This window comes from Protopterus annectens, chromosome 13.part0 (genome assembly GCF_019279795.1).
Source record: "Protopterus annectens isolate FY-2018-M chromosome 13.part0, PAN1.0, whole genome shotgun sequence".
Classification (NCBI taxonomy): Eukaryota; Metazoa; Chordata; order Ceratodontiformes; family Protopteridae; genus Protopterus; species Protopterus annectens.
This window is the reverse complement of record NC_056747.1, coordinates 1323143562-1323168867: the sequence shown is the minus strand read 5'-3', so window position 1 is coordinate 1323168867 and position 25306 is coordinate 1323143562. Positions and strand designations below refer to the sequence as shown.

At 45.5% G+C, this 25306-nt stretch overlaps 1 protein-coding gene across 5 annotated transcripts in view; it reads right to left on the bottom strand.

The window, feature by feature from the left end:
- Nucleotides 1-25306, bottom strand: part of ZNF281 (zinc finger protein 281) — an 849413-nt gene that overhangs the window by 437499 nt on the left and 386608 nt on the right. For all 5 annotated transcript variants that reach the window (XM_044055344.1, XM_044055339.1, XM_044055340.1 and 2 more), the window contains exon 6: nt 17448-17531. In XM_044055344.1, coding sequence (XP_043911279.1) covers nt 17448-17531 — 84 coding nt within the window. The remainder of the gene's footprint in view (nt 1-17447; nt 17532-25306) is intronic.

Below are 25306 nucleotides of genomic sequence, written 5' to 3'. Positions count from 1 at the left end.
CTTCCTGGGGGTGGGATTCCTGGGAAGAACCAGATGTCTGGGGCTCCACAGGCAGAGTAGGGGCAAGACCATCCCTGAAGGGGAAGACTGGAGACAATGAGCTCAGATTCCGGCTAAGGTAATAAAGGATCTGGATGGGGTGACATTGAAGATCTTGACACACAAGTCGATAGAACCCTCTCCAGAGAGCGGGCGATCTGTACCGAAAGCATCGCTCAATGACCAAGACCCCCCCCCAACCCCATCTACACCGATGGGGGAGTCGGTGCCAAGCTGCTCAGCATAGCGGCTCAGAGAGGAAGGGACAGCACCGAAAACTTATAAGCTGACACCAAACCCTCAGACCTGCCGCCGAGAAGACTATGGCTCCAAGAGTCTTCCAGCACCAAGTGACAGGTGCTGAGGAGCTCAAGGCCGTGGTCAGCTAAGAAACCAAGAATATCGATGCTGGCACCTTGACGCCAGATCATCAGATATCCAAAAGACCCAAAGCCACGAGGCTGGGGAAAGGAGGATGCCAGGTAAAAACATGGGGACGACCCACCACTCCCAAAAGGGGGGGGGGCGGGAAAAGACCCCCAGCTGGATCTGTGCCCACAGAAACTCTCTCAGACAATCCACTTCTCTCTCTAACAAACTCTGGGATGACCTGGCAGAGGAAGCCAAGAACAAAGGGATCTCCAATGTTTCAAGTTTAAAATAGAAAATCTCAGTGGAGAAGACAGCCTGGGCCTGACTTTTGGGGAAGGTTCCCCAGTAGACGGGGAAGAATCTGGCAGTTTATGCTTTTCCAAAGGTCTATCCCTGCTTCTGGACTTTTTTTTCCCCTCTATTTTTCTCTGTTTTTGTGCTCTTCTCTCCTTTTCACCTCAGGTGACTTAACGGAAGGCTGAGTCCCAGCACACTGTACAAGTAGCAATAGGTAACAAGCCCTTTAAAATAAGTTTATTCCTTCTGTCCACGAGGGTACAAGCACTGAAGCCCACAAAAATGGAGGACTCAGTATCCAGGTGGCTGGGGCCCAAACAACACAGTGGGCATTGGCATCCAAAGGGGGAAGCTTGTGTCCACACCCACTACATTTTTTGAAACCCTCAGCCTTGCCCTTATCAGATTTAAAGCAAGTTAGAAGGGATCCTGAAAGCCCAAAAAGGATTTTTACCCCCCTTATAACAAAGGATGCGAGGGTGGGGTAAAGAAAGAAAACCTATAGTAAAAGAAAACGGTACCTGCGAAAAGACTACACTGGATAAAGAACAAGCTCAAACATGAACAGCTCAGTCAACCTGCTGTTGCTTGAATGGCGGCAAATCAGATCTGAGGTAGTGAGGGAGAGAGCAGCATTATGGGTAGGGGAGGAGCTCAGTTTCGGCACCGTAGCTTGGATATGGCCAGCTCAGCAGTGATGTCAGTGCTTATACCCATAGGTTGAAGACCAAACTAACACAATTTCAGATTGTGCTTTAATTCCCACATCTCTTTTCCCTTTTCCTGTACAGATTTAAATAAACTGGCAGCTGCAGGACCACATAAAGCGAAAATGGCCAAGGGGCATCCATCAAAGCTTGGATTTAATATCCTATGGTAATGGCTGGAGTCTTATCCAAGAGAATCTGCTTAAGACAGAGGCAGGAAAAGCCACCCTGGCTCAGGCCTCTGCAGCATCAAAGCTGCATTTGATGGAGTAGTGGACTACCTTTGAGGAAGTTCACAGCAAGGATGCAGCCAAAGTCATATTGTCCGAGTCAGGTAAATCTGAAATGAGAGAGTTGGGAGAGAAGGTTTAAGGCAAATTTGGTCATGCGTGTCTTGTAATTAACAGTCTAAATGCCAACAGGGTTGAAGCATACCCTTTCTTTCCTAGTCTTTCCAGGTTCCTGATGTCCTTACCTGAAGGAAGGAGACAGGATGAAGGCAATAACCTGGATGGTTTGTCTGAAGCCACTAAAATCACCAATTGATCTGCTTAAGGACATTTAAACAATTTACAGTCCCACAGGGACCTTGTAAAATCGGACAGGCTTCTTAGGAGCTAGACAGAGTATGGGGCCTTGGACGCCAAGAAAAAGGCAACCAGGAAAGCAGGTAACACTGGACGAATAGCTGAAGGACTGGGATTACACCTACAGAAGGTTATTATACCTTTTAAGTACTTCAGATACCATTGTGCTATCCCATTTGAAATGTGTTCTCATTTTAACTTGGGTCTCACCAAAAGAGAGTTCTTCCATGGGTGACTCCTCCTCCGGGGAAGCATAACTTAGAGGGCAGGTGATCTGTAGAAGTAGGCCAGAGATGATGATGATTCTGAGGAGGCCTCTTCATCTGAGACTTCTTCTCTTTGTGGAGATGCTGTGCATGGTGGTGTAGGGACTGAAACCGCAGAAGGGGGATTAAGGGCCATAAGGGTCTTGAAAAGACCTTGGGTGAAATGTTCCCAGTCACTATGAGGTTCTTTGGAGGAAAAAAAGAAGTGATGCCTTACCATAATGTTCCATCTGTATTATTGATCCTAGTTCAGTGATTACGTATGGGTACCTGTTCCGACCTCGGAACAGAGCCGGCCATTTTCCAAGCTTGCGTCAGCTACAAACTCTCAAGCTAAACTCTTACCCATAATCCCCCTCTCCCCGTTACCTCAGATTGAGTTTGCAAGTCAAAACAAGGTAGAGGCTACCTCTGGTCAAATGACCTAAGAGAACCGGATGGTAACATCCACTAGAAGCCACAGGAGGGGGAAGGAGGGAGGGTCGTTAATGACTGAACGAGGATCAACAATACAGATGGAACGTTATGATAACACATAACTTCTTTAACTGACATTGTTGATCCTCGTTCATTCCTTGCAGATGGGACAGAGTCCCCAGCTACCTCCATTCCTGGGAGGCTCTCATGGAAGGACATTCCTGAGCACCATAGAACCAAAAGATGCTCTTCCCCTGGAGGCCAAATCCAATTTGTAATGATTGAAGGTCTGAGACGTAGCCCACGTTGCAGCTGCACAGATGTCATGTAAAGAAGTTCTGGCATGGAAGGCAGCAGAAGTTGCCACCGACCTTGTCGAATGAGCCTTCATGGTTGTAGGCAACAGAATATTACTTTGTGTATAAATGGTCACGCAGTCTTTCAACCATCTAGCTAATGTGACCTTAGCAACAGCAGATTCTAATCTAGGTCCAGAATAGGCCAAAAATAACTGGTCAGATTTACGACAGGACCTAGTCCTGTTTAAGTAAAAACGGATTTGTCTGTGAATATCTAGGCTATGTAGGCAATACTCTCCTCTGTTTGAATGATTGGGAAAGAAAACTGGCAATTCAATGGCTTGATTAATGGACATTTCAGAGATGACTTTTTCAGAGATCACTTTTGGCAGAAATGAAGGATTAGTTCTCAAAGACACTCTCTATGAAAATTCAAGTATGGACTCTATGCACAACGCTTGAAGCTCAGAAATACATCTGGCAGAAGTAATGGCGACCAAAAACAAGGCTTTCCATGACAAATATTTGAGGTCGCAAGAAGAAGCTGGTTCGAAGGGTGGCATTGTCAAAGCTTGTAGAACTAATGACACCTTTTATGAAGGTCTTGCACAATTTGTGTGACATGAGAGGGGTCATGGACACCCTCATGGAAATTATATATTGCGGCCAAATGAACTCTAATGGTAGAGGCCGATAGACCCAATTGAAAAAGGTCGGCCAGATACTCTAGTATTATCGACACTGGTGCTGAGAAGGGATCTACTTGTTTTTCTTTCAGCCAACAGGTAAATCTTTTCCACTTGCTTAGATAAGTAATTCTACTGGAAGACTTATGAGATGTAATGAGAATGTCACGTACTGGTAAAGAAAGATCATTCTGCCTGGCAATCAAGGGAATTGATTAGCCAAGCTGTGAGCTTCAGGCTGTCCGAGCAAGGATGAATCAGGTTCTGCAGATGTGAGATCAACTCTGGGGTTGGATGGAGAATCCATGGTCGATCTAGTAGGTGAGGCCAAAGGAAGGGGAACCAAATCTGACGAGGCCAATATGGTGCTATGAGGATCACCTTGCTCTTCAACCGACGGGCTTTCTTCAGAAACTGGAGAATGAGGGGAAAAGGTGGGAATGCATAAAGAAGACCTGAGGCCCAATCATGGACTAGAGCGTCCCTGGGTGACTATCCTGGAGGGGGAATCAGGGCGAAGTAGTTGCTGCATTTGTAGTTGGTCGGGGATGCAAAGAGGTCGCAGCAAGGATGGCCCCAGTGGTGGAAGATCTCCGCCGCTATCAAGGGATTCAGGGACCACTCGTGAGGTTGTAGAATGCACCTGCTGAGTCTGGCTGCTATCACGTTGGAACTCCCGGAAATATGAGTTGCTAGAAGAAAACAGTTGGTAGCCATCACCCACTGCCATATCCTCATGGCCTCTCGACAAAAGGGGTAAGATTTGGTTCCACCTGGTTTGTTGATGTACCAGACCACCGCCATGTTGTTTGTTTGATTGAATCGCAATCGTCCCAAACGGCAGCAGGGGATGGAATGCTTGCAACGGCAGAAGCACCGCCCTCCGCTCTAGAACATTTATATGCAGTTGGGCCTCCAATTTGGACGAAGTGCCTTGGACTGTCTGTCCCTGACACAGCCCCCCCCACTCCATCAGGGAGGCGTCCGTGGTCACTGTAACCTTGTGTTGCTGGGGAGAGAAGGGGCGAGACCACTGTGGCGGATTGTGTGTCATCCACCAATTTAAATACTGTTTGCACCTGTGGATTACTCGAATCTTGGCTGAAAGAGGATGCTGAAAAGGATACCACTGGGTGAGCAGTAGCCATTGTAGAAGCCTCATATGAAACCTGGCCAGGGGGACAATGGTGATAGAGGCTGCCATGGAATCCAACAGCTGTAGGACAGAGTGAGCTGTGGATTTCTCCCTTGAAAGGATTGGGATGCATTTGTTGCTTTATCCTTAGAATTCTGTGCTCTGGAATGGCAGCTCTGCAGTTCTTTGTATCCAAGATAACCTCTATGAATTCTGTGGACTGAGATGGGGTGAGATTGTATTTTTGCCAGTTTATGGTTATGCCTAGCCTTTGTGCAGAGAGGAGAGGGTATGCCAGGGCTTCTTCCAGTGGATGTCTGGTGGGGGTGGAAATGAGCCAGTCGTCTAGATATGGAAACACCTGGAATCCTTGTAGTCGCAAGTGAGCTGTGACAACTGCCATGCACTTTGTTAACACTCTGGGGGCTGTAGAGAGTCCGAAGGGCAGTACTCTGAACTGGTAGTGACTGGCTCCCGCACAGAAGTGCAGAAATCTTCTTGATGGCCTGTCCACTTTTATGTGGTAGTACGCATCTTAAAGATCTATCGAGCACATCCAATAGTCTTTTCCCAAAAGCGGGAGGATAGACTGTATTGTGACCATCCAGAATTTTTGTACTCTCACAAAAGTACAGTTTTGTACCTACCATAAATGTAGATGTCCGATAGGTATGCATCTGCAGTCCTAACATATGGGTTGTCCTGCCTCAGGCAGCCCTTCGGTCGGCCGGATTCCAAAGTCTGGGTCTGGCCTCGGCTGATGTCGCACTTCACCCGACGTCATAGCTGCTGTTTATTGGGTATAAAGGCATCAGCCGACGCCATTTTCCTCAGTGTTTCTTGCCCCAGGTGCCCTCAAGGAAGGCTAAATTTGGATAAATGCAAATAATTCCAAACAGTAGAGAGCAAACAATATATATATATATATATATATATATATATATATATATATATATATATAAATACATATATACAAACAAATACACCATAATAGTTTCCCCCAACTAGCTAAAAGAGGGGTAAATACCCTAGGAGTACCACAGAGGGGAAGGAGGGTGGGTAATCCTGACTGCAGATGCATACCTATCGGACATCTACATTTATGGTAGGTACAAAACTGTACTATGTCCTTCAAGGATGCATCTGCAGTCCTAACATATGGGTAGAATACCATAGCCAAACTGGGGGAGGAGGCACTAAGATAAAGATGGTGTAGTTAAGATCCCTTGCAAAACAGCAGTTGCAAAACCTGCTTGGGATCTAGAGTATAAGGGAAGATTATAATGCTTGGCAAATGTATGCACGGAGCTCCAAGTAGCAGCCTCTAAAATGTCTTTGGTAGCCACTCCTCGTAGGAAAGCTGTAGTGGTGGCTGTAGCTCTTGTGGAATGAGGTCTGATATTCTCAGGAGTTGTCTTTCCATGAAAAGAGTAACAAAATCGAATACAATTTCCTATCCATTTTGAAATTGTCTGTTTTGAAATTGCTTTCCCTTGCATTCCTGTTGCATATGCTACCAGAAGCTGGTCAGTTTTTCTGCTGGTCTTAGTTCTGTCCAGATAGTAGCGTATTTGTCTGTGCACATCCAAGGTATGTAGCAGTCTTTCCCCCCTGTTCTGTGGGTTGGGGAAGAATGTAGGTAAATGAATCGCTTGGTTCAATGCCACTCTGGAGACTACTTTTGGCATAAAGGTAGGGTTAGTTCTCAGAGAGACTCTATCTTGATGGAAGATAATGAAAGGTTGTACTGCCATTAATGCCTGTAACTCAGACACCCTTCTTGCTGAAGTGATTGCTAGCAGGAAAGCAGTTTTCCAAGACAAGAACTGTAGTTCTGCTGTTGCTGCTGGTTCAAAAGGGGGAAGTGTTAACTTTTCCAGCACAAAGTTGAGATCCCAAGTAGGTAAAGGTGGTTTCCTTGGAGGTTTTACATTTTTGATTCCTCTCAAAAACTGCCTGAGTAGAGGATGAGAAAAGACAGGAGGGTCCATGTTGTATTCTGCTGAAATTGCTGATGCATGAATCTTAATGGAGGAGTAAGACAGGCCATTGTGGAAGAGTTCTGCTAAGTATTCCAGGATGTGTGCTATGTTTGCCAATGAAACATTTTCTCCTTTGGCTGCACTCCAAATGAGGTATCTTTTCCACTTGGCTGAATAAGTTTTCCTAGTGGAGGGTCTGCGTGCCTCCAGGATAATGTCCTTAACCCTCTGAGATAAATATGGGTTATTTTGTTTTATGCAATATTCCAAGCAGCTAGCTGCAGAGTTTTCAAGTTTGGATGCAGGATCTTGTAGTTGTTCTGTGTTAGAAGTAAGGGACATAGAGGTAGATACCATGCGTGTGTCCGATACATGCTTCTCAGCAGTGGGTACCAATGTTGCCTCGGCCAGTCTGGAGCTATCAGGATTATCCTTGGCTGATCCTCTCTGATCTTCAGTAGGACTTGGTACATCAAAGGAAGAGGTGGGAATGCATATGCTGTCAGGTTTTTCCAGCTGAAGGAAAGGGAGTCCACCCTCCAAGCAAGTGGGTGGTAAGCTCTTGTGCAGAATTTCTTCAATTGGTGGTTGTGTGGGGAGGCAAACAGGTCTATTTCTGGTAGTCCCCATTTCTTTGTTATGGCTTTGAATATATCTGGATGCAGCATCCATTCGTGAGCATCCGTGGTAGTTCTGCTTAAGGTGTCTGCTAGAGAATTTTCTTTTCCTGGTACAAATCTGGCCTGAAGTTGAATGTTGAGATTCAGGGCCATATTCCACAGGTCAATTGCCAACCGGCATAGAGGATATGAGTGTGTACCTCCCTGTTTGTTGATGTACCACATGACTGTGGTATTGTCCGTCCTTATCAGCAGATGACCCTGTTGAAGTAGTGGTCTGAATGCCTGGATCGCATGTTTCACTGCCAGCATCTCCTTTAAATTTATGTGTAGACTCAGCTGGTCTTGGGTCCATAGGCCTTGTATACATTTGTCCACCATGTGTGCCCCCCAGCCTAGGTCTGAGGCGTCCGTGGTGATGGTCTGGCTTGGATGAGGTTTTTGGAAAGGCAATCCTCTGTTCAACTGACAGGCCTGAGCCCACCACAGGAATTCTTGCTTCAGGCATGGAATTATTGGAATCTGGGCTTCTAGACTGTGCTTGTGTTGAGACCATACATTCCTTAGGTACCAATGTAAATTTCTCATATGCAGCCTGGCATGGAATCAATATTATGCAGGATGCCATGTAACCCAGGGCTTGCAGGACTTTCCTTGCAGTAAGCTGAGTTTGTTTTGTTAATGTCATGAAGTAACCTGGTAGTTGCTTTTGTTTTTCTTCTGTGAGACAAGCCATCTGAGTTGATGTGTCCAGTTCTGCACCCAGGAATGTTATCTTTTGGGATGGTACTAGTCTTGACTTTTGCATGTTGACTGTGTATCCCAAGGCTTGCAATAGTTGTATGACATTTTCCAAATCTTTTGTTAATTTTGCCTTGTTGTCGGCTTGTATTAGGCAGTCGTCCAGGTATGGGTAAATTTGAATTCCCTGAAGCCTGCAATGAGCAATTACTGATGCCAGGCATTTCGTGAATACTCTGGGTGCAGTAGATAAGCCAAAGGGCAATGCTGAGAATTGATAATGCTCTGATCCTGCAAGAAATCTGAGGTGTCTTCTGCAATCTGGTCATAGGGACGTGCAGGTATGCCTCCTTGAGATCTAGAGTCACCAGCCAAGACTCCTTGCCCAGCATGGGAAGAAGCTGCTGGAGGGTCAGCATTTTGAATTTTGGAACAATGAGGTATGTGTTCAGTGCGGACAAGTCGAGAATAGGTCTCCATTGATTTTCTTTTCTTGGTACAAGGAAAAGCCTGGAGTAAAAACCTTGGCCTTGTTCCATTGGTGGTACCTTTTCCATAGCTCTCATACTTAGTAAGTTGTTGATTTGTCTTAGAGCTTCTGTTTTTTGGCTTGGTGGCAGGTATGGCATTCCCCTCTTTTTTGGTAGTGTGGAAGTGAAACCTGTAGCCCTTGTCTATTGTTTGTAAAGTCCATTTGTCTCCTGTAATGTAATGCCAGTTGTCGGAAAATAAGGCTAGCTTTCCGCCCAAGGGAGCTTCCAGTTGTTCCCTGGTAGGCGGTATCAGAGCCAAGTCATTGTGTCTGTCCTGTGGAAGTGGTTGTAGTTGAATCTGTGGCAGTACTTCGCTGGTTGGTAGGTTGCCACTGACGTCCCCTGTAGGCACCCCCTAGATTGATTTATGCCTCTTGGGCGTCTATTTCTGCCTCTGTGTGCTCTGGAGCTGTCTGGAAAGGACCAATTCTTCGAGGGCCAATTTCTGCTAAACCTCGGAGGTTGGACCTGTAAGAAATCCTTGACTGTTTGGACAGATTTTGCTTTTTCTTCCACCTTCTTTAGAACCTCCTGTGCAGGGGAGCCAAACAAACTTTGTTTCTCCATGGGAGCATCTAGGAGTTTTGATTTAACATGGTCTGGTAAGGATTGTTCTTTTAACCATGCATGTCTTCGAATCACTGTTCCAGTCATAGCTGATCTAAAGGAAGCCTCCAGTGCATCATAGCCACATTTTAAGAAATGGTTACTGACCTGCTGAGAGTTATGTACCAAATCCTGAAGAGACTTGCGGTCTATAGGTTCAGGAGAGGACAGTTTTTTTATTTAGCTGGTCTAACAAAAATTCCTGATACTGAATCATGTGAAATTGACAGTTTAAGGCCCTAGCCGAAAGAGCAGCAGAAGTATAAACCTTTTTACCCCATCTCTCTAATGCTCTAGATTCCCTTTCAGAGGGAAGAGGGTTTTTGGCAGAAGCAGCTGCCACACCTTTAGGGCCCTGTGAAATGGTTTCTGGGTCTGCAACAGGAGCCTTATACAAATGGTAATGTGTGTCCGGGACCCTGTAATTTCTGTCAGGCTTGGCAGGGGCCGGAGGGAGAGAATCAGGGGCAGTACAGGCATCATTAAATGCATCATCAACGACTGTTAGTACTGGAGGAATGGCTAAAGGCCTATGCTGTGGTAAGTGTAAAAAAGTCCTTAGCCTTTTCCTTGAATCTGAAAAATCCTGGCCCTGCCATTGGAAATGTTCCCTCATAGCATGTAAAGTTTCCCCAAAAGAAAATTCTTCAGGAGGAGAAGCAGAAGGAATGGAGTCTTCTGCATCAGAATCCTCATAAGGAGAATATGGGCCTTCCTGAGGGTCTGAAATGTCTGAGCCATCCGAGGAATAGTCCGTAGAGACAGGTTCCGGGGGTTCAGTCCTAGGCCTCTTATCTGAAGGGGGCTGAGAGGCCCTGTCTGGGTGAGGTTGGGATCCCCTGATCAAAGAAATGAGATCCTCAGCCAGGCTGAGTATTTGAGAACTAGAGGTAGGCCTATGTGAGGGAGTTTTAGCAGGTAAGGCCTTAGAAGATTTAGCTGCTTTAGCCCTGGCAAAAGCCTTGATGGACATAGAAGCAGGGGGTCTAGCAGCCCCACGTGCAGGGGTAGATATGTCTAAAGGAATAGTGTCTGACAAGTCCTGGGTGCCTGCTTCTGTAGCAGTAAATTCAGTAGCAGATTCAACCATGCTCTGTGAGGCCTCGGCTATAGGAGGCATGCTTTCGGCCGAAGGAAGAACTGAGGACTCGGTTTCAGCCGAAACCGAGACAGTCGCGGTTGGCCTGACTGTGGTTTCAGCCGAAACCGCGGGCCGCTAGTGTCGGTCCTTTTCCTTGCGCTTTTTAGCTATGTGTGTAGTCGGAGTTTCCGACGGCATTTTGTAAGCAAAAGCGGGACCAAAAAACTCCTCTGCAAACTCCGACCGACGTCTAAGTGTCCGTTGGTTGAAGGAAGCACAGGCTAGACAAGCTGATACGTCGTGGTCTGGGCCTAAACAAGGTAGGCAGTAAGAGTGGAAATCCTTATGAGGTATTTGTTTCCCACAAGTTAAACAATTATTTACTTTTTCTGACATCGGCTGAGGCAAGAAAGAGTCCCCAACGGGGTACTTAGCTTTTTAGAAGTCTTCGGTAGTAGAAATCTCTGGATCTGACCGACCGGCACTTGCGAACAGCTTCTGCTTCGGGCACCACGCGGCAAGAAAGACTGAGGAAAATGGCGTCGGCTGATGCCTTTATACCCAATAAACAGCAGCTATGACGTCGGGTGAAGTGCGACATCAGCCGAGGCCAGACCCAGACTTTGGAATCCGGCCGACCGAAGGGCTGCCTGAGGCAGGACAACCCATATGTTAGGACTGCAGATGCATCCTTGAAGGACATCTTGTTCAATACACAGAGATCCAAAATTGGTCTCCAGTCCCCGATTTTCTTTGGCACCAAAAGTAGTCTTGAGTAGAATCCGGATCCTATCTGGTCTGGAGGGACTATTTGGATGACTCTTTTTCTTAGCAGCTTTTTTATCTCTAGCGCTGCTTCTTCCCTTTGACAGGGTGGACCGTCAGTTAAGTTTTTTGAAGGGACAGGACAAAGATCGAAGGGGATATGAATCTCTGGATAATCCTTTGTACCAAAGAATCAGTGGTGATGGTTAGCCAGGCAGAAGGGTTCAAGGAGAAACGACCCCCAACCACCTCCAGAGGAAAGGAGTTGGGCCACTCTTCAGGAGCGCTGGTAGGATTGGCCAGGGAAAGAGTCCCTGGAACCCTGGTTACGTGGACCCCCTCAGCCCCGAAAGGAGAGTCTTCCCTGTGAATTCCCCCATCTGCCTCTAGGGGAGAACTCGGTCTGTGTGTCATGGAAAGGACCCTGACATTTCTTGAACCATATCTTCCCACTCTTTTGGTTTCGGGAGAAAGCACGTTGATGAGAAGAATAACAGATAACTATGGCAGAAAGGGTCTTACCGTCCTGTTCACATCTGGCCAGTGTGCTTTTAACTTTGGGTCCAAACAACGAAGAGGCCTCAATGGGTGCGTTAAGAAAGGAAGCCTTAAAGGGTTCCGCGAAATTGAACAAGCGCATCCAGGCTTGGCATCTCAAGACCACAGCTGAACCCACCACTCTAGCTGCTCCTTCTGATGCATGAGATATCAGTCACATTGAGGATTTAGATACTGGACTCAATGGTGGCCAGCTGAGAGGCCACTTTGTCGCAGACCTCATCAGACATGGCACCAGCCAGAGAGCACGGAAATCAGATCCCTTTGAAGCCTGGTAAAGTGTACCATATAACTCAGCGACCTGATAGTGCAAAGGTGCACTTCCCTATCCTGTCCAGGGCCCGGGAGGACTCTGTTAGGCGGATGGACAGTCTGGCTTTCTTCTTCCGCCAGATCCTTTTTTGTTGTGGCCGCCACCACCACAGCATCCACAGGAAGACCTTTAGACAAATGGTGATCCATAGCAGGAAGGGACAAAATCTTATCTGGCTTCCAGGGAATAGCCTCGACGGTGCAGGAGCCTTCCATGCACGTTGCACGATGAGCCGGACAAGTTCATTGGCAGGTGGAGTAACCCAGGAGGTAGGGGGCCAGGTGCAAAAGGCCTGCAGGAACACAGACTCCTCAGAAATCGGATTAGAGGGCTGCCAGTCAACTATCTGTTTATGGATTTCGAGGATATCACCAAAGGATACCTCAGAGGGTGACCGAGGGGATCCTTCCCCCTCATCAATGTCTGTCTTCAGTGAGGGACTCCTCTGTGGAGTCCATGTGCTTCATCTTACACAAACTTTTCCGGTTGACTTCCTCAGAGGGAGAAGCTGGGGAAGACAGCGGAAAAGGGGTTTCCTGTGGGAATATGTCCTGAGGCACTTGCACCCGGTGCCCTCTAGGTGCGACTTGTGAAAACGGTGTACCAGAGGAGGGCAGGGGGATAGACAGCACAGTATCACCAGAAGACGACAGAGCCTTCTCCACCAGTTGAAAGGCTGGTCCACCCGAAGAAGGGTGAGTGTCCAGGACAGGGTTCACCCCTCCCCTAAGTGGCTCAGCCTGCTGACTCTGAGTCCCTGGATGGCTGTGGAACACCAAACTGTGTGTCACAACTGTAATCCTGGGTCATAGCAAAACTCTCCTGCCACAAAGGCAACTGCTCTTCCTTAGTGAGATCCATAAAGGGAACCGCAGAGGGGGAAGAATGTGCTATGTCAATGGACTTCAAAGGCAATGAAGGAGAATAAGAAGGGGTCTTTGGAGATGGGTGATCACCTCCCAAGGAAGGATAGGTCCTGGGGCGGGGCAGGATACCTCTGGCCAGAAGCACTTGATCCACAAGATGCAACACGTTGTGTTCGGAAAGGCTTCTAGTGGACCTCACGGAGACGGAGGGAGAAACAGGTCTGTCCACAGAAGAGACAAGCTCGGTGCCCATCTCACCAGTCCGCACATAGAACAGTGACGCGAGAGACTGGATTACGGGGGTCTGCACCGAGGTAATCATTGGTGCCAAGGTCACGGTCTGCAGTGACACAAGGATCATTGCCGACGTGGTTGCTGGTACCGAAGCTGGTACAGACAAAATTGGAGTCAATAACTGAGGCGTCGATTCGGAGTAAGATGTCGGAGCCGATGTGGTCAAAGTCTGCGCCAACTGAATGGTCAGTGCCAATGCAGTAGTTGTAATAGTCTGAACAGAGGACCCCCTCGGTGCCGGTAAAATAAAGGTTACAGGGAAAGACTGAACCGAGATGACTGATGGTGTCGAAGGCCTCGGTGCCGAAGGTCTATGCACCAAAAGCACTGGGGCTGACTGAGTGAGCTCCGAAGCAGAAACTTTAGCCTTTTTAGGTCTTGGTTGGCGGGAGTCACCAGCTAGGTTCAAAGGCAAAGACATGGCCTAAGTAGGATCATCCAAAATTTTCTTATGGGCTCTAGAAGGGATTGAAGCCTCCGACCCAGAAATAGCCTCTGAAAAAGGAGATTTGAGGAGTCCCCTTCAGCAACAACTTATTTTTCCTTTCCAACAAGGTTCTGCTAGAAAAATTTTTACAAACAGCACAGGGTGGGTCAACAGATAAGTGGGACACCTCAAGCAATAAACGCACAAAGAGTGCGCATTTGATGTAGGTAATGTGTGTCCACAATCAGAACACCTTTTAAATCCTGGACTACGTTTTCTTATCCGCCATGATAGAAAAAGGGGACAGTAGAAAGGGTACGAGCAATGGTACAAAAGAATACCCGAAGGTATGAAGAAAGGAAAAATTACCAACGATGGTAAGGGAGAAATACTTTGCGGCAAAAGGTGTTGAGTAAAGAGAAGAAAACTCAAGAAAATATGGTCGTTAAATGCGATAGGGTAAGAGACAACCAAATAGAAACTTTTCTGACAGAAAAAGTTATATATATGACTAGTATGACAACAAATATCTATACTTAGCTCTAGAGAAGCAGTTTGACACAACCGAATGGCAACACGGCAAACGAAATCTGAGGTAACAAGGAGAGGGGATTATGGGTAAGAGTTTAGCTCGAGAGTTTGCAGCCGACATCACCTTGGAAAATGGCCGGCACGGTTCCGAGGTCGGAACAGATACCCATATGTAAGGAATGGACAAGGATTAACAATATCACATCAGATGTTTTGTTTTTTTGCTTCTTCTTTTGATGCAGATCTGCCTATGTAGTTGTTGGAGGGCCGGACATTGGCCTACACTCAATGATATTCAAGTGAACTGAATTAAGGACGGCACAGTGGTAGGGTTGTCACCTTGTCACCTCACAGCAAGAGGTTCTTCAGTTAGATTCTCAGCTGGAGTGCCTTCTCTATGGAGTCTGCATGTCCTCCCTGCATTCGTGTGGGTTTCCTCCAGGTGCTCCGGTTTCATCCCACGTTACAAAGACATGCATCTGGAGCTTTTCTCCCTGGGCCTCTGCGGAAAACTGGCTTTGTTCCAAGTTGGACTTTCCCAGTCAACAAATGCTAAGTAAAATAAATAAAAATTTCCTCCCACACCAGGATCTGAGGAATCCCTTTAAGGTCTTCGATTATGAGCCTCTGTTCCCCCTGTACATCCTGGACGGATGCCTACTCAGCCTTTTGATGACGTGCCAGTGGCCGGAGTGAAGGAGGCCTCAACATCAGGCTCAAGCCTGTGACCCGGAACCAAAAACCGGCCATATCTCCAGGCTCTCATCCACCTTGGAAGATATGTTTGTATGAAGAGGCACAGCAGCAGCTTTAGGCCTCAGCTTTTTGGCCTTCCACTTAGCAACCGAATCAACCTCGGGCTCCAACGATCCCCTCCATCTTGCTCTTCGCTAATAACCTTAAGCACTGGTTATAAATGGACAAGGAGGAAAGTCTACTTCTAAAAGTCTTGATTACAAAGGCCTGGCAAATGGGACACGATTTGTGATCATGGCTAGGCCCTTAAGCAGAACAGATAGTGAAGATGGCTATCCATATGTGGAATTTGTCTTCCACACTGGCATTTGGCTTTTTTGGATAACAAGAATCCCACCACTAAACAGTAGTAAAAGAAACAAGATTTCCCCAACAGGGCACTTAACTGAGAATTTGAAGAAAACAGCAAACTTAACTGAGAATTTGAAGAAAACAGCAAACAGCTCAGTGAGCAGACTCGCGTTCAAGGTGGTGTACAGACTGGCAGCAGAAGTTCTGAGGTACATGCATGCGTACATCACTTTTATGGCTGATGTACAACAGCCTATGTGCGACATAACGCGCATTCTACAGTAGTGAAAGTCTTTTGCATACTGGCAGACGTCGGGTCGCCTGCAGCGGTGATCTCCCCCATGTTAAGAATACTGCAACAGATGAACAGAAGGATATCAGGAGTCCTCAAGTCAGGTGCTTAGGTCTTGGCTGCCAGGGCAAGCTAATGTCCTTATCACACTAAGTGGAAAGGCAAGATGGTGGTGGTGGGGGTTAAATAGTAGAGAATTCTCTTAACTGTTTTCAGTTGGTATGAAGAGGATTTTCCAAGATCCTCCAGATGTAGGCCAGTACCATGTATGCTTGATGACAGTCTTTCTCCTGTGGTACAACTAAAACTTGGATAGCCCGTCTCTCTTGTAATATTTCCACTCCACTGTCTGCTGCTAAAAGGAGGAACCAAAGGAGAAACTACTGCCACAGTAAGGGCCTGAGCCAACAATGGCTGTGGGCAGTGTCAGGACAGAACAACTGTGCCTCTATTGTCTCGCACGCTCTGCACAAAAATTCCTTGCTGAAATCCTTTCTCAATCTGTCCAAATTGCTATACCTTACAGAAGATTTCATAACTTTTCTATGTGCACTTTACTGTGCTTTAACCAAGATTGCTTAAACATCTGGCGCTGGTTAAAAGGTTTGCTTCCTCTGGACATCTCTTGTCCCATTCACCAACAGATTTTCATCACACACAGGAGTCTAATATTTCAAGAGCATATTTGTACAAAAGAACTTGCAATGCTCACACAACTGATTACATCATGCTTGGTAGAGGGGCGGATCTCTCCTAAAGAGGACTTTTTCTGGGGACATTATTAGCAACTTAATGGGGGAAAAAACATGATAAACTCCGAGAAACATTCACCTAAGCTAGAAAAACAGGAGAAACCAATGGTAAACACTAAAAAGGTAAATAAGCCTTTGCCTACCAGTCACACATCGACAAAATGGACAGCAGTTCATTACAGCAGCAAAAACAGGAAAAAGCAAATAAAAGAAAAATGAAAATAAATCAGATTACTATCCAGTTTCCAGCAGAACTGCTGGCTGGCACTCACGGTATAGGAGGCAACCCTGCACCTGGTCTAGGGAAAATGCATTGCTTCAGAAATCTGGCCACTAGACTGACATCTGACTGTGACAAAGTCCATCTTTACTAATGGCACTCAGCAGTGATCCTTTTAATGACCAGTGTGCGGCTTCCATTTAGTTAGTCTTTTAAGACAGCAGTCACTCCCCGTTGCAAAGTCAGGAAATGTAAAATGCAATTACTGCAAACAGTCAAAGACGTGTAATTTCCCCAACAACTTTCAGAATATCACATCCCTTGCTAGGTACATACTCTTACCCCCCCCCCCACAAACACACACACACACACACAACATAAGCAGAAGTCTAGCATGTAGAAAGCTGACTGGCAGCAATCACACCACCAACTGCTTTCTGAGCTACTGCTTTAACAACAGAGTGGAGGACCATACTAACCTACTGTGAAGCATCAACACTACCAATGTTTCAAGTTTAAAACCATCCAATCCCATCAAATGGCAGAAATGAACAGATAAGCAGAGAAAAATGTGCCAGAAACCATCAGACTGAAAGACAAAGCCAACTACTTCGCTAACAAGCAGACTTGTACTATGCAAATTATATAAATATATATATATATATATATATATATATATATATATATATATATATATATATATATACACATACATACACACACATATATATACATATACACATACACACACAAATATATTTACATATACACAAATACACCTCCATACATGTGGAAATGTAAATTAAAAACAAACAAGATGCGCCTTCCTGAATGTTAAGTGAATATGTATGCACCAAAAAATAAATAAACGCATACTCTGCAGTACTGTACAGTAAAGCTCTCCAGCAGTTCATAGAAAGGAACAAAAGTGGCCCATGTTAAAGAAGCACTTTCTCCTAGAAAGCTGATTTGATAAAAGTTTTAATGAAGTCTGTGAGCAGCTCGCCTACTTACCACTGTGAATCTTCTCATGTCGCTGAAGCAAATACTTCTGGATAAAACTCATGCTACACTGGCTGCACTGAAAGGGACGCTCACCTGAGAAATTAATGGACAAGAAACAGGAAAATTAAATTCAGAGCCGAGAGCAATTTAATTAAAATTATCCCACCTCCCTCTTGTTCATAAAGTGGGTACATGGGTACAAAGCAGTGAAGTATGAAAAGGAACTCGTGGGAGTGTGGACTATCAAAACTGCAAGCTGTTATTAAATACCACTGGCAACAGACATTTACACAAGTACAACGCAGAAGTTATCTTGTTACCCAAGAAAAATGGGAAGTTATGTGCAGGAGAACGACAGGTCACTGCAGGTGTTCTCAATTTGGAAGCAAGCTTTCCTAAAGCTCGAGCACCCATTAATGTCCTCCATGTTCCTCTATTTTTGGGAGAGTTTCATGAAACACCACCTATGACAACCAATCAATAAATAAAAAAAAATAAAACTCCATCTAGGGATACCAGATATGGAACCCTCCTAAATGACGTGGGGGAAGTCAACAAGGTTGGTACAAAGATATGTAGGTGACAACTGGAACAGCAAAAGCAGGGAGCATTTGCTGAAGCAGATGGACATGGATCTCGAAGCCCTAGTACTACAGCAAGTAGACAACTTTCATAACTTACATAATCCAATTTAAATATAAGGAAAGAACCCCCAGCTATAAATCCTGGATAGCATCATAACAGAATACCATGGAGGATGGTGGTCCTGAAAGACCTGGACCTTGTGATCACATCCAGTTTACAGAATCTTATAAAAGTACACAGTAAATTTCATGGTGCAGCTTACAAATATCTACTGACAAGATCCAGACGAATGAGCTCTATATTTCCCTAGATTTGTCTTACAGGAAATGTAAGTAATACAACCTGACAGCCACCTGCACAGCATGACCTTTAAAGATTTTTTAGCTCAGGTTGTTCACAGGTGTGTGGTAGGATTAACTACTACTGGGGCCTTTTTCAGCCTAGCCATACCATACCAAATCTGACAAGTTCTGGTAAACTTGAAAAGTCTATGTAGGGGCCTGGAAGATGTTCCAGTGTTCATTAGAGACATAAGTGCCAAACCACAGATGATTTTCTTGTTCCCCATCCAAGTGTCCAAGTTGCACTATAAATGCGTTAGGGAGGAATTCTGCTTCACATGGATGGGGAGCCTGTTCCAGAGAAGGGGTAGTTTATCGCACACACATCAGTCACTCCACAAGGCCCTATTTATATCACATGCAAGTTTAAGTCTTTAGATACAGTAATTCTAGTGCTGGTTGCTTCACTGATAAGCAGGAGGACCATCAGGGTGAAGTCCGACAATACCTTGCATGGCAGGTATAGATCTCCCCCCAACAGCCTGTAGGAGACAGAACACAGGGATAGGACTCTGAGGCAGACTGCAAATGACATGTTACTTGCACCCTATATTCTTTAAGTGAGGAACTTCTGTGGACATTATAATTGTTGGATGTGCCTACTTAGGTCCATACCAAAGGGAGCACTGTACTCAATGACAGCTCTGATGAATGCTGAATACAGTGGAACAATGACCACCACTGTACATTTTACCTTTGTGGAAGGCAAAGGAATTAAACTTGGTCTTCTTTTTCGTTGCCTGTTTTATATACAACTATAATCTTGGGGGCTTGTGAGCAACAGTGTAATGGGACTTCAATTCATCTTTTTATTAGAGTATTCTCAAAAGAATGCAGCACAGTAATCAAATGGGTTAAGGCTAGGCTCTAAAGTTACCTTTGGCACAAAGGCTGGATTAGTTAGTAAAGATACTCGGCCTCTATGAAAGGTTAGCAAAGTACAAAGACACGAGAGCTTGAAGTTCTGAAACCCTTCTTGCTGATGTTATTACTACTAAAGAAAGGGGTTTATCAAGAAAAGTATTTAAGGAACAGATTTGGTAGCTGGATGAAAGGGAGATTGCTTCTCTAAACAAAAGTTAAGGTCATATGGAGGAACAGGAATTTGACAGTGGGAATCAACATAGAAGTAGCCTCCAAAAGGCTTCAAGAACCTTTTAGGCTGCAAGAAAAGTAGATTCAAAACCATGGGGCAAATCTGAAACAGCTGCCAACTACACCATTATGGTGGACTAACTTGAACCTACATAAAAGTACAGTTGTGTACACTTACCATATGTTCGAGTGTATTCACTGTTGCAGTCATTACATTTAGGTAATCTGCTGGCAGGTTGCCCTCAGTCGGCCTGAATTCCAAAATCTTGGGTCCTGCGTCGGTTGCTGTTTTCTCTTCCATGACGTCAGAGGTATAAAACATGCAGCCAATGCCACTTTCTTTAGTTTTTCCTGCCCCCGATGTCAGGTGCCCCAAAAAGGTAGCATTATTTATATATGTATACATACATACACATACATACATATATATTTATATATATACACACATGCATCAATATAAACTACCTTCATCTACAAGCAAATACACCACATAGGTTGTAGAAGATAGAGAAGGAAAGATAAACTGTAGAATGACAGGAGGATGGCGGGAGGGTAACCTGGACTGCAACAGTGAATACACTCTAACATCTACATTTATGGTAAGTGTACACAATTGTACTATGTTCTTCATGTTTCACTGTTGCAGTCATTACATTTGGGTAGAATTCCAAAGCTATGGTTGGGAGGCTGGATCTAAACAGCATTAGGTGTGGCTATAAGGCCCTGCAGCACCGCAGTGGCAAAGCCTGCCCTGGACTACAGAGTAGAGAGGCAAATGGTGAACAGAACCCCAAGTAGCAGCCTCTAGAATGTCCTTGATTGGAACTCCTCTGAGAAAGGCTGCTGAAGTAGCTGCCGCTCTGGTGGAGTGAGATCTAATGCCCTTGGGCACACGTTTGCCTAAGTAGCAGAAAAGTACAGTTTTGTACCTACCATAAATGTAGATGTCCGAACTGGATAGCATCTGCAGTCATAACAAGTGGGTTGTCCTGTCGTCAGGCAGCCCTGCAGTCGGCCGGATTCCAAAGTCTGGGTCCGGCTTCGGCTGATGTCGCACTCCACCCGACGTCATCTCTGTTGGTCTTCGGGTATAAAGGCATCAGCCAACGCCATTTTCCTCAGTGTTTCTTGCCCCAGATGCCAGTAGCCCTCTTGCAGGCTAAAATTTGGATAGATGCCAATGTTTCCAAATAGATAGAGGTAAACACAACAATAAGCATATATGTACATATATACAAACAAATACACCATAAAAGACTCCCCCCCAACAGCTAGCTATTAGGAGGGTAAACACCCTAGGAGTACTACAGAGGGAAGGAGGGAGGTAATCCTGACTGCAGATGCTATCCAGTTCGGACATCTACATTTATGGTAGGTACAAAACTGTACTATGTCCTTCATGGATGCATCTGCAGTCATATCAAGTGGGTAGAATACCATAGCCAACTAGGGAGGAGGATAAAAGTAGATTATGGTGTGTTTAGGATCCCTTGCAGTACAGCAGTGGCAAACCCTGCTCGGGATCTGGAATATAGAGGCAAATTATAATGCTTGGCAAATGTATGCACGGAGGTCCAAGTAGCCGCCTCAATAATGTCTTTGGTTGCCACTCCTCGTAAGAAGGCTGTGGTAGTGGCTGTTGCCCTTGTAGAATGAGGTCTTATGTTCTGTGGAATTGGTTTTCCATGGAAGGAGTAACAGTATCGTATGCAATTTCCTATCCATTTGGAGATTGTCTGTTTGGAAATAGCTTTTCCTTCCCTTCCTGTTGCATAGGCTACAAAAAGTTGGTCAGTCTTTCTGCTATTTTTTGTTCTGTCCAAGTAGTAGCGTAGCTGTCTATGTACATCCAAGGTATGCAGTATTCTTTCCCCTCTGTTTTGTGGGTTGGGAAAGAAGGTAGGTGGATTGCCTGGTTTAAAGATACTCTGGATACCACCTTGGGCATAAATGTAGGATTAGTTCTCATGGACACTCTATCTTGGTGGAAGATTAGGAAGGGTTGCACTGCCATTAAGGCCTGTAGTTCTGAAACCCTCCTTGCTGAAGTAATTGCCAGTAGGAAAGCAGTTTTCCATGACAGGTGTTGTAGGTCTGCTGTTGCTGCTGGTTCAAAGGGTGATAGTGTCAACTTTTCTAGCACAAAGTTTAAATCCCAGGCTGGTAATGGTGGTTTCCTTGGAGGTTTTACATTCTTGATTCCTCTGAGGAACTGCCTGAGCAGAGGGTGCGAAAAAACAGGTGGATCAAAGCTGTATTCTGCTGAAATAGCTGATGCATGTATCTTGATGGAGGAGTAGGACAGGCCTGAATGAAGAAGTTCGCCAGATACTCCAGAATGTTAGGCATATCTATGTTTGACACATCTTTTCCTCTTCGGTACTCCAAATGACAAACCTTTTCCATTTTCCAGCATAGTTCCTTCTTGTTGAAGGTCTGCGTGCTTCAAGAATAATGTCTTTAACTCTTTGGGAAAGTTCTGGATTAGCTGCTGCTATGTGATGTTCCATGCAGTCAGTTGCAGCGTTTTAGGTTTGGATGTATGATGCTGTAGTTGTTCTGAGTTAACATCAAAGGCATCAGGGTATTGGCCACATATTGTTCGAGACATGCTCTTCAGTAGTGGGTACCAGTGTTGTCTTGGCCAGTTTGGGGCTATCAGGATTATCCTTGGACGTTCTTCCTTGATTTTTAGTAGTACCTTGTGTATCAAAGGAAGAGGTGGGAATGCATATGCTGTTAGACCTTTCCAGTTGAAGGAGAGTGAGTCCACTTTCCATGCTAGTGGGTGGAATGTCCTTGTGCAGAATTTTTTGAGCTGGTGATTGAGAGGTGATGCGAATAGGTCTATCTGTGGCATTCCCCATTTCTTTGAGATGGTCTTGAAGATGTCCGGGTGCAGTTTCCATTCGTGGGCACTCGAAGTGGTTCTGCTTAATATGTCTGCTAGAGTATTGTCTTTCCCGGTACAAACATTGCCTGTAACTGAATGTTGTAGCTGAGTGCCAGGGTCCACAGCTCCAAGGTCATTCTGCATACGGGGTATGAATGAGTGCCTCCCTGTTTGTTGATGTACCACATGACTGTGGTGTTGTCTGTCCTTATCATCAACTGGCCCTCTTTGAGGAATGGTTTGAACTTTTGGATTGCCAGTTTTACTGCCAGCATTTCTTTTAGATTGATGTGCAGGTGAAGTTGATCCTGTGTCCACAAACCTTGCACGCATTTGTCCAGCATGTGGGCCCCCCATCCTAGGTCTGAAGCGTCTGTTGTGATGGTCTGGCTTGGTTGACATCTGCGAAAGGGTAGGCCTGGGTTTGACTGGCATGCCTGAGCCCACCATAGGAACTCCTGTTTTAAGCATGGAATTAGTGGGATTTCTGTTTCTAGACTGTGTCTGTGCTGGGACCATAAATTCTTTAGGTACCACTGTAGTTTCCTCATATGTAGTCTGGCAAATGGGACCAAGATTATGCATGATGCCATGAAGCCCAAGGCCTGCAGAAATTTTCTTGCTGTTAACTTGTTCAGTTTTGTTAGTGCCAAGAAGTAAAGAGGAAGTTCTTTTTGTTTTCCTGTAGTCAGGAATGCCATTTTTTGTTCTGTGTCCAATTCCGCCCAAGAAAGTCCTTGTTTGGGATGGTATCAGCCTTGACTTTTGTAAATTGACTGTGTATCCCAGTCCTTGTAGCAAGTAAATGACCCTTTGTAAATCTGTTGTCAGCTTGCTTTTGTTGTCCCTTGTAGTAGGCAGTCGTCCAGGTATGGGTAAATCTGAATTCACTGTAGTCTGCAATGGGCGATTACTGATGCCAGGCATTTTGTGAATACTCTGGGCGCAGTAGATAAGCCAAAGGGCAATGCTGAGAATTGATAGTGCTCTGATCCTGCAAGAAATCTGAGGTATCTTCTGCAGATTGGTCGAATGGGGACGTGCAGGTATGCCTCCTTGAGATCTAGAGTTACCAGCCAAGACTCCTTGCCCAGCATGGGAAGAAGTTGCTGTAGGGTCAGCATTTTGAATTTTGGGACAATGATGTATGTATTTAAGGTGGACAGGTCGAGAATTGGTCTCCAACTTTTTCCTTTCTTGGAACTAGGAATAGTCTGGAATAGAACCCCTTTCCTTGTTCTGCTGTTGGCACTCTTTCCACAGCTCTCATGTTTGCTAACTCCATTATCTGGCGTAGAGCCTCTGTTTTTGATTTGGAGGTAGATTTGGCATTCCTCTTTTGACTGGTAAAGTGTGGAAGTGAAACCGTAACCTTGATCTATGGTTTGTAAAATCCACTTGTCTTTTGTTATGTAGTGCCAGTTCTTTGAAAATAAGGTTAACTTTCCGCCTAGAGGAGCTGCTATTTGTTCCCTGGTAGGCGGAGTTAGGATTAAGTCACTGTGGTTGTGCTGATGTAGTGGCAGTGGCTGCGTCTGTGCCTCTGTTGTTACCTTGCCACTGTCGTCCTCTGTAGGCACCTCCTCTGGATTGGTTTCTGCCTCTGGAGCGTCTATTCCTGCCCCTTTGAAATTTTGTGGAGTCAGGAAAGGACCAATTTTTGGCAGGCCAGTTCCTGCTAAACCTTGGAGGTTGAACCTGCAAGAAATCTTTAACAGTTTGCACAGATTTTGCCTTTTCTTCCATTTTCTTCATAACCTGCTGGGCAGGTGTACCAAACAAACTTGTCTTGTCCATAGGAGCATCTAGCAACTTAGCTTTAACATGATCCGGTAAAGCTTGTTCCTTTAGCCATGCATGCCTTCTTATCACTGTGCCTGTCATGGCTGATCTAAATGAAGCCTCCAGTGCATCATAGCCACATTTTAAGGAGTGGTTGCTAACCTGTTGTATGTTATTTACCATCTCTAATACATATTTCTTATCAAGAGATTCATCAGTGGTTAGGTTTTAGTTAACTGATCAAGCATAAACTCTTGGTATTGTATCATGTGAAACTGACAGTTTAAAGCTCTAGCTGAGAGAGTAGCTGAAGTGTAGACCTTTTACCCCATCTGTCTAATGACCTTGCTTCCCTTTCAGAAGGAATAGGGTTTTTAGCTGTGGTCGGCTACTGCCTTGGGACCCTGGGATATAGTTTCTGGGTCTGCAAGTGGGGCCTTGTAAAGGTGGTGATGAGTATCTGGCACCCTGTAAAATCTGTCTGGTTTGGCAGGGGCTGGGGTAAAGAATCTGGAGCGGAGCAAACATCATTGAAAGCATCATCCACCACAGAGAACAGGAGGTATAGCTAAGGGCCTGTGCTGTGGGAGGTGCAGAAAGGTCCTAAGTCTTTTTCTGGAGTCTGAAAAATCCTGTTGCTGCCATTGGAACTGTTCTCGCATGGCATGCAAGGTTTCCCCAAAGGAGAATTCTTCTGGTGGGAAGCAGCTGGAATGGATTCTTCAGCATCAGAATCTTCAAAATTGGAGAAGGAGCCTCTCCCTGGTGAGTCATGTCTGATTCATCAGAAGTATCATCAGAAGACACTGGCTCAGGGTGCTCTGCCCTAGGCTTCTTCTCTGGGGCTGAGAGGCCCTGTCTGGGTGAGATTGAGATCCTCTAATTAAAGAAATTAAATCTTCTGCCAAAGAAAGCATTTGAGAACTAGAAGAGGGCCTGGATGTGGGGGGTTTAACAGGCACTGATTTAGTAGTCTTGGCTGCTTTAGCCCTGGCGAAGGCCTTAATGGACATGGCTGCTGGAGGCCTAGCAGCACCACGTGCTGGGGTAGAGACATCCAAGGGGATGGTGTCTGATAAGTCAACCACCGTAGTGGGTAAAATTTCTGAGGTCGATTCAAGAGTTGTAGCAGGGGCCTCAGTTGTAAGAATAGGTTCAGCTGTACTTTGATC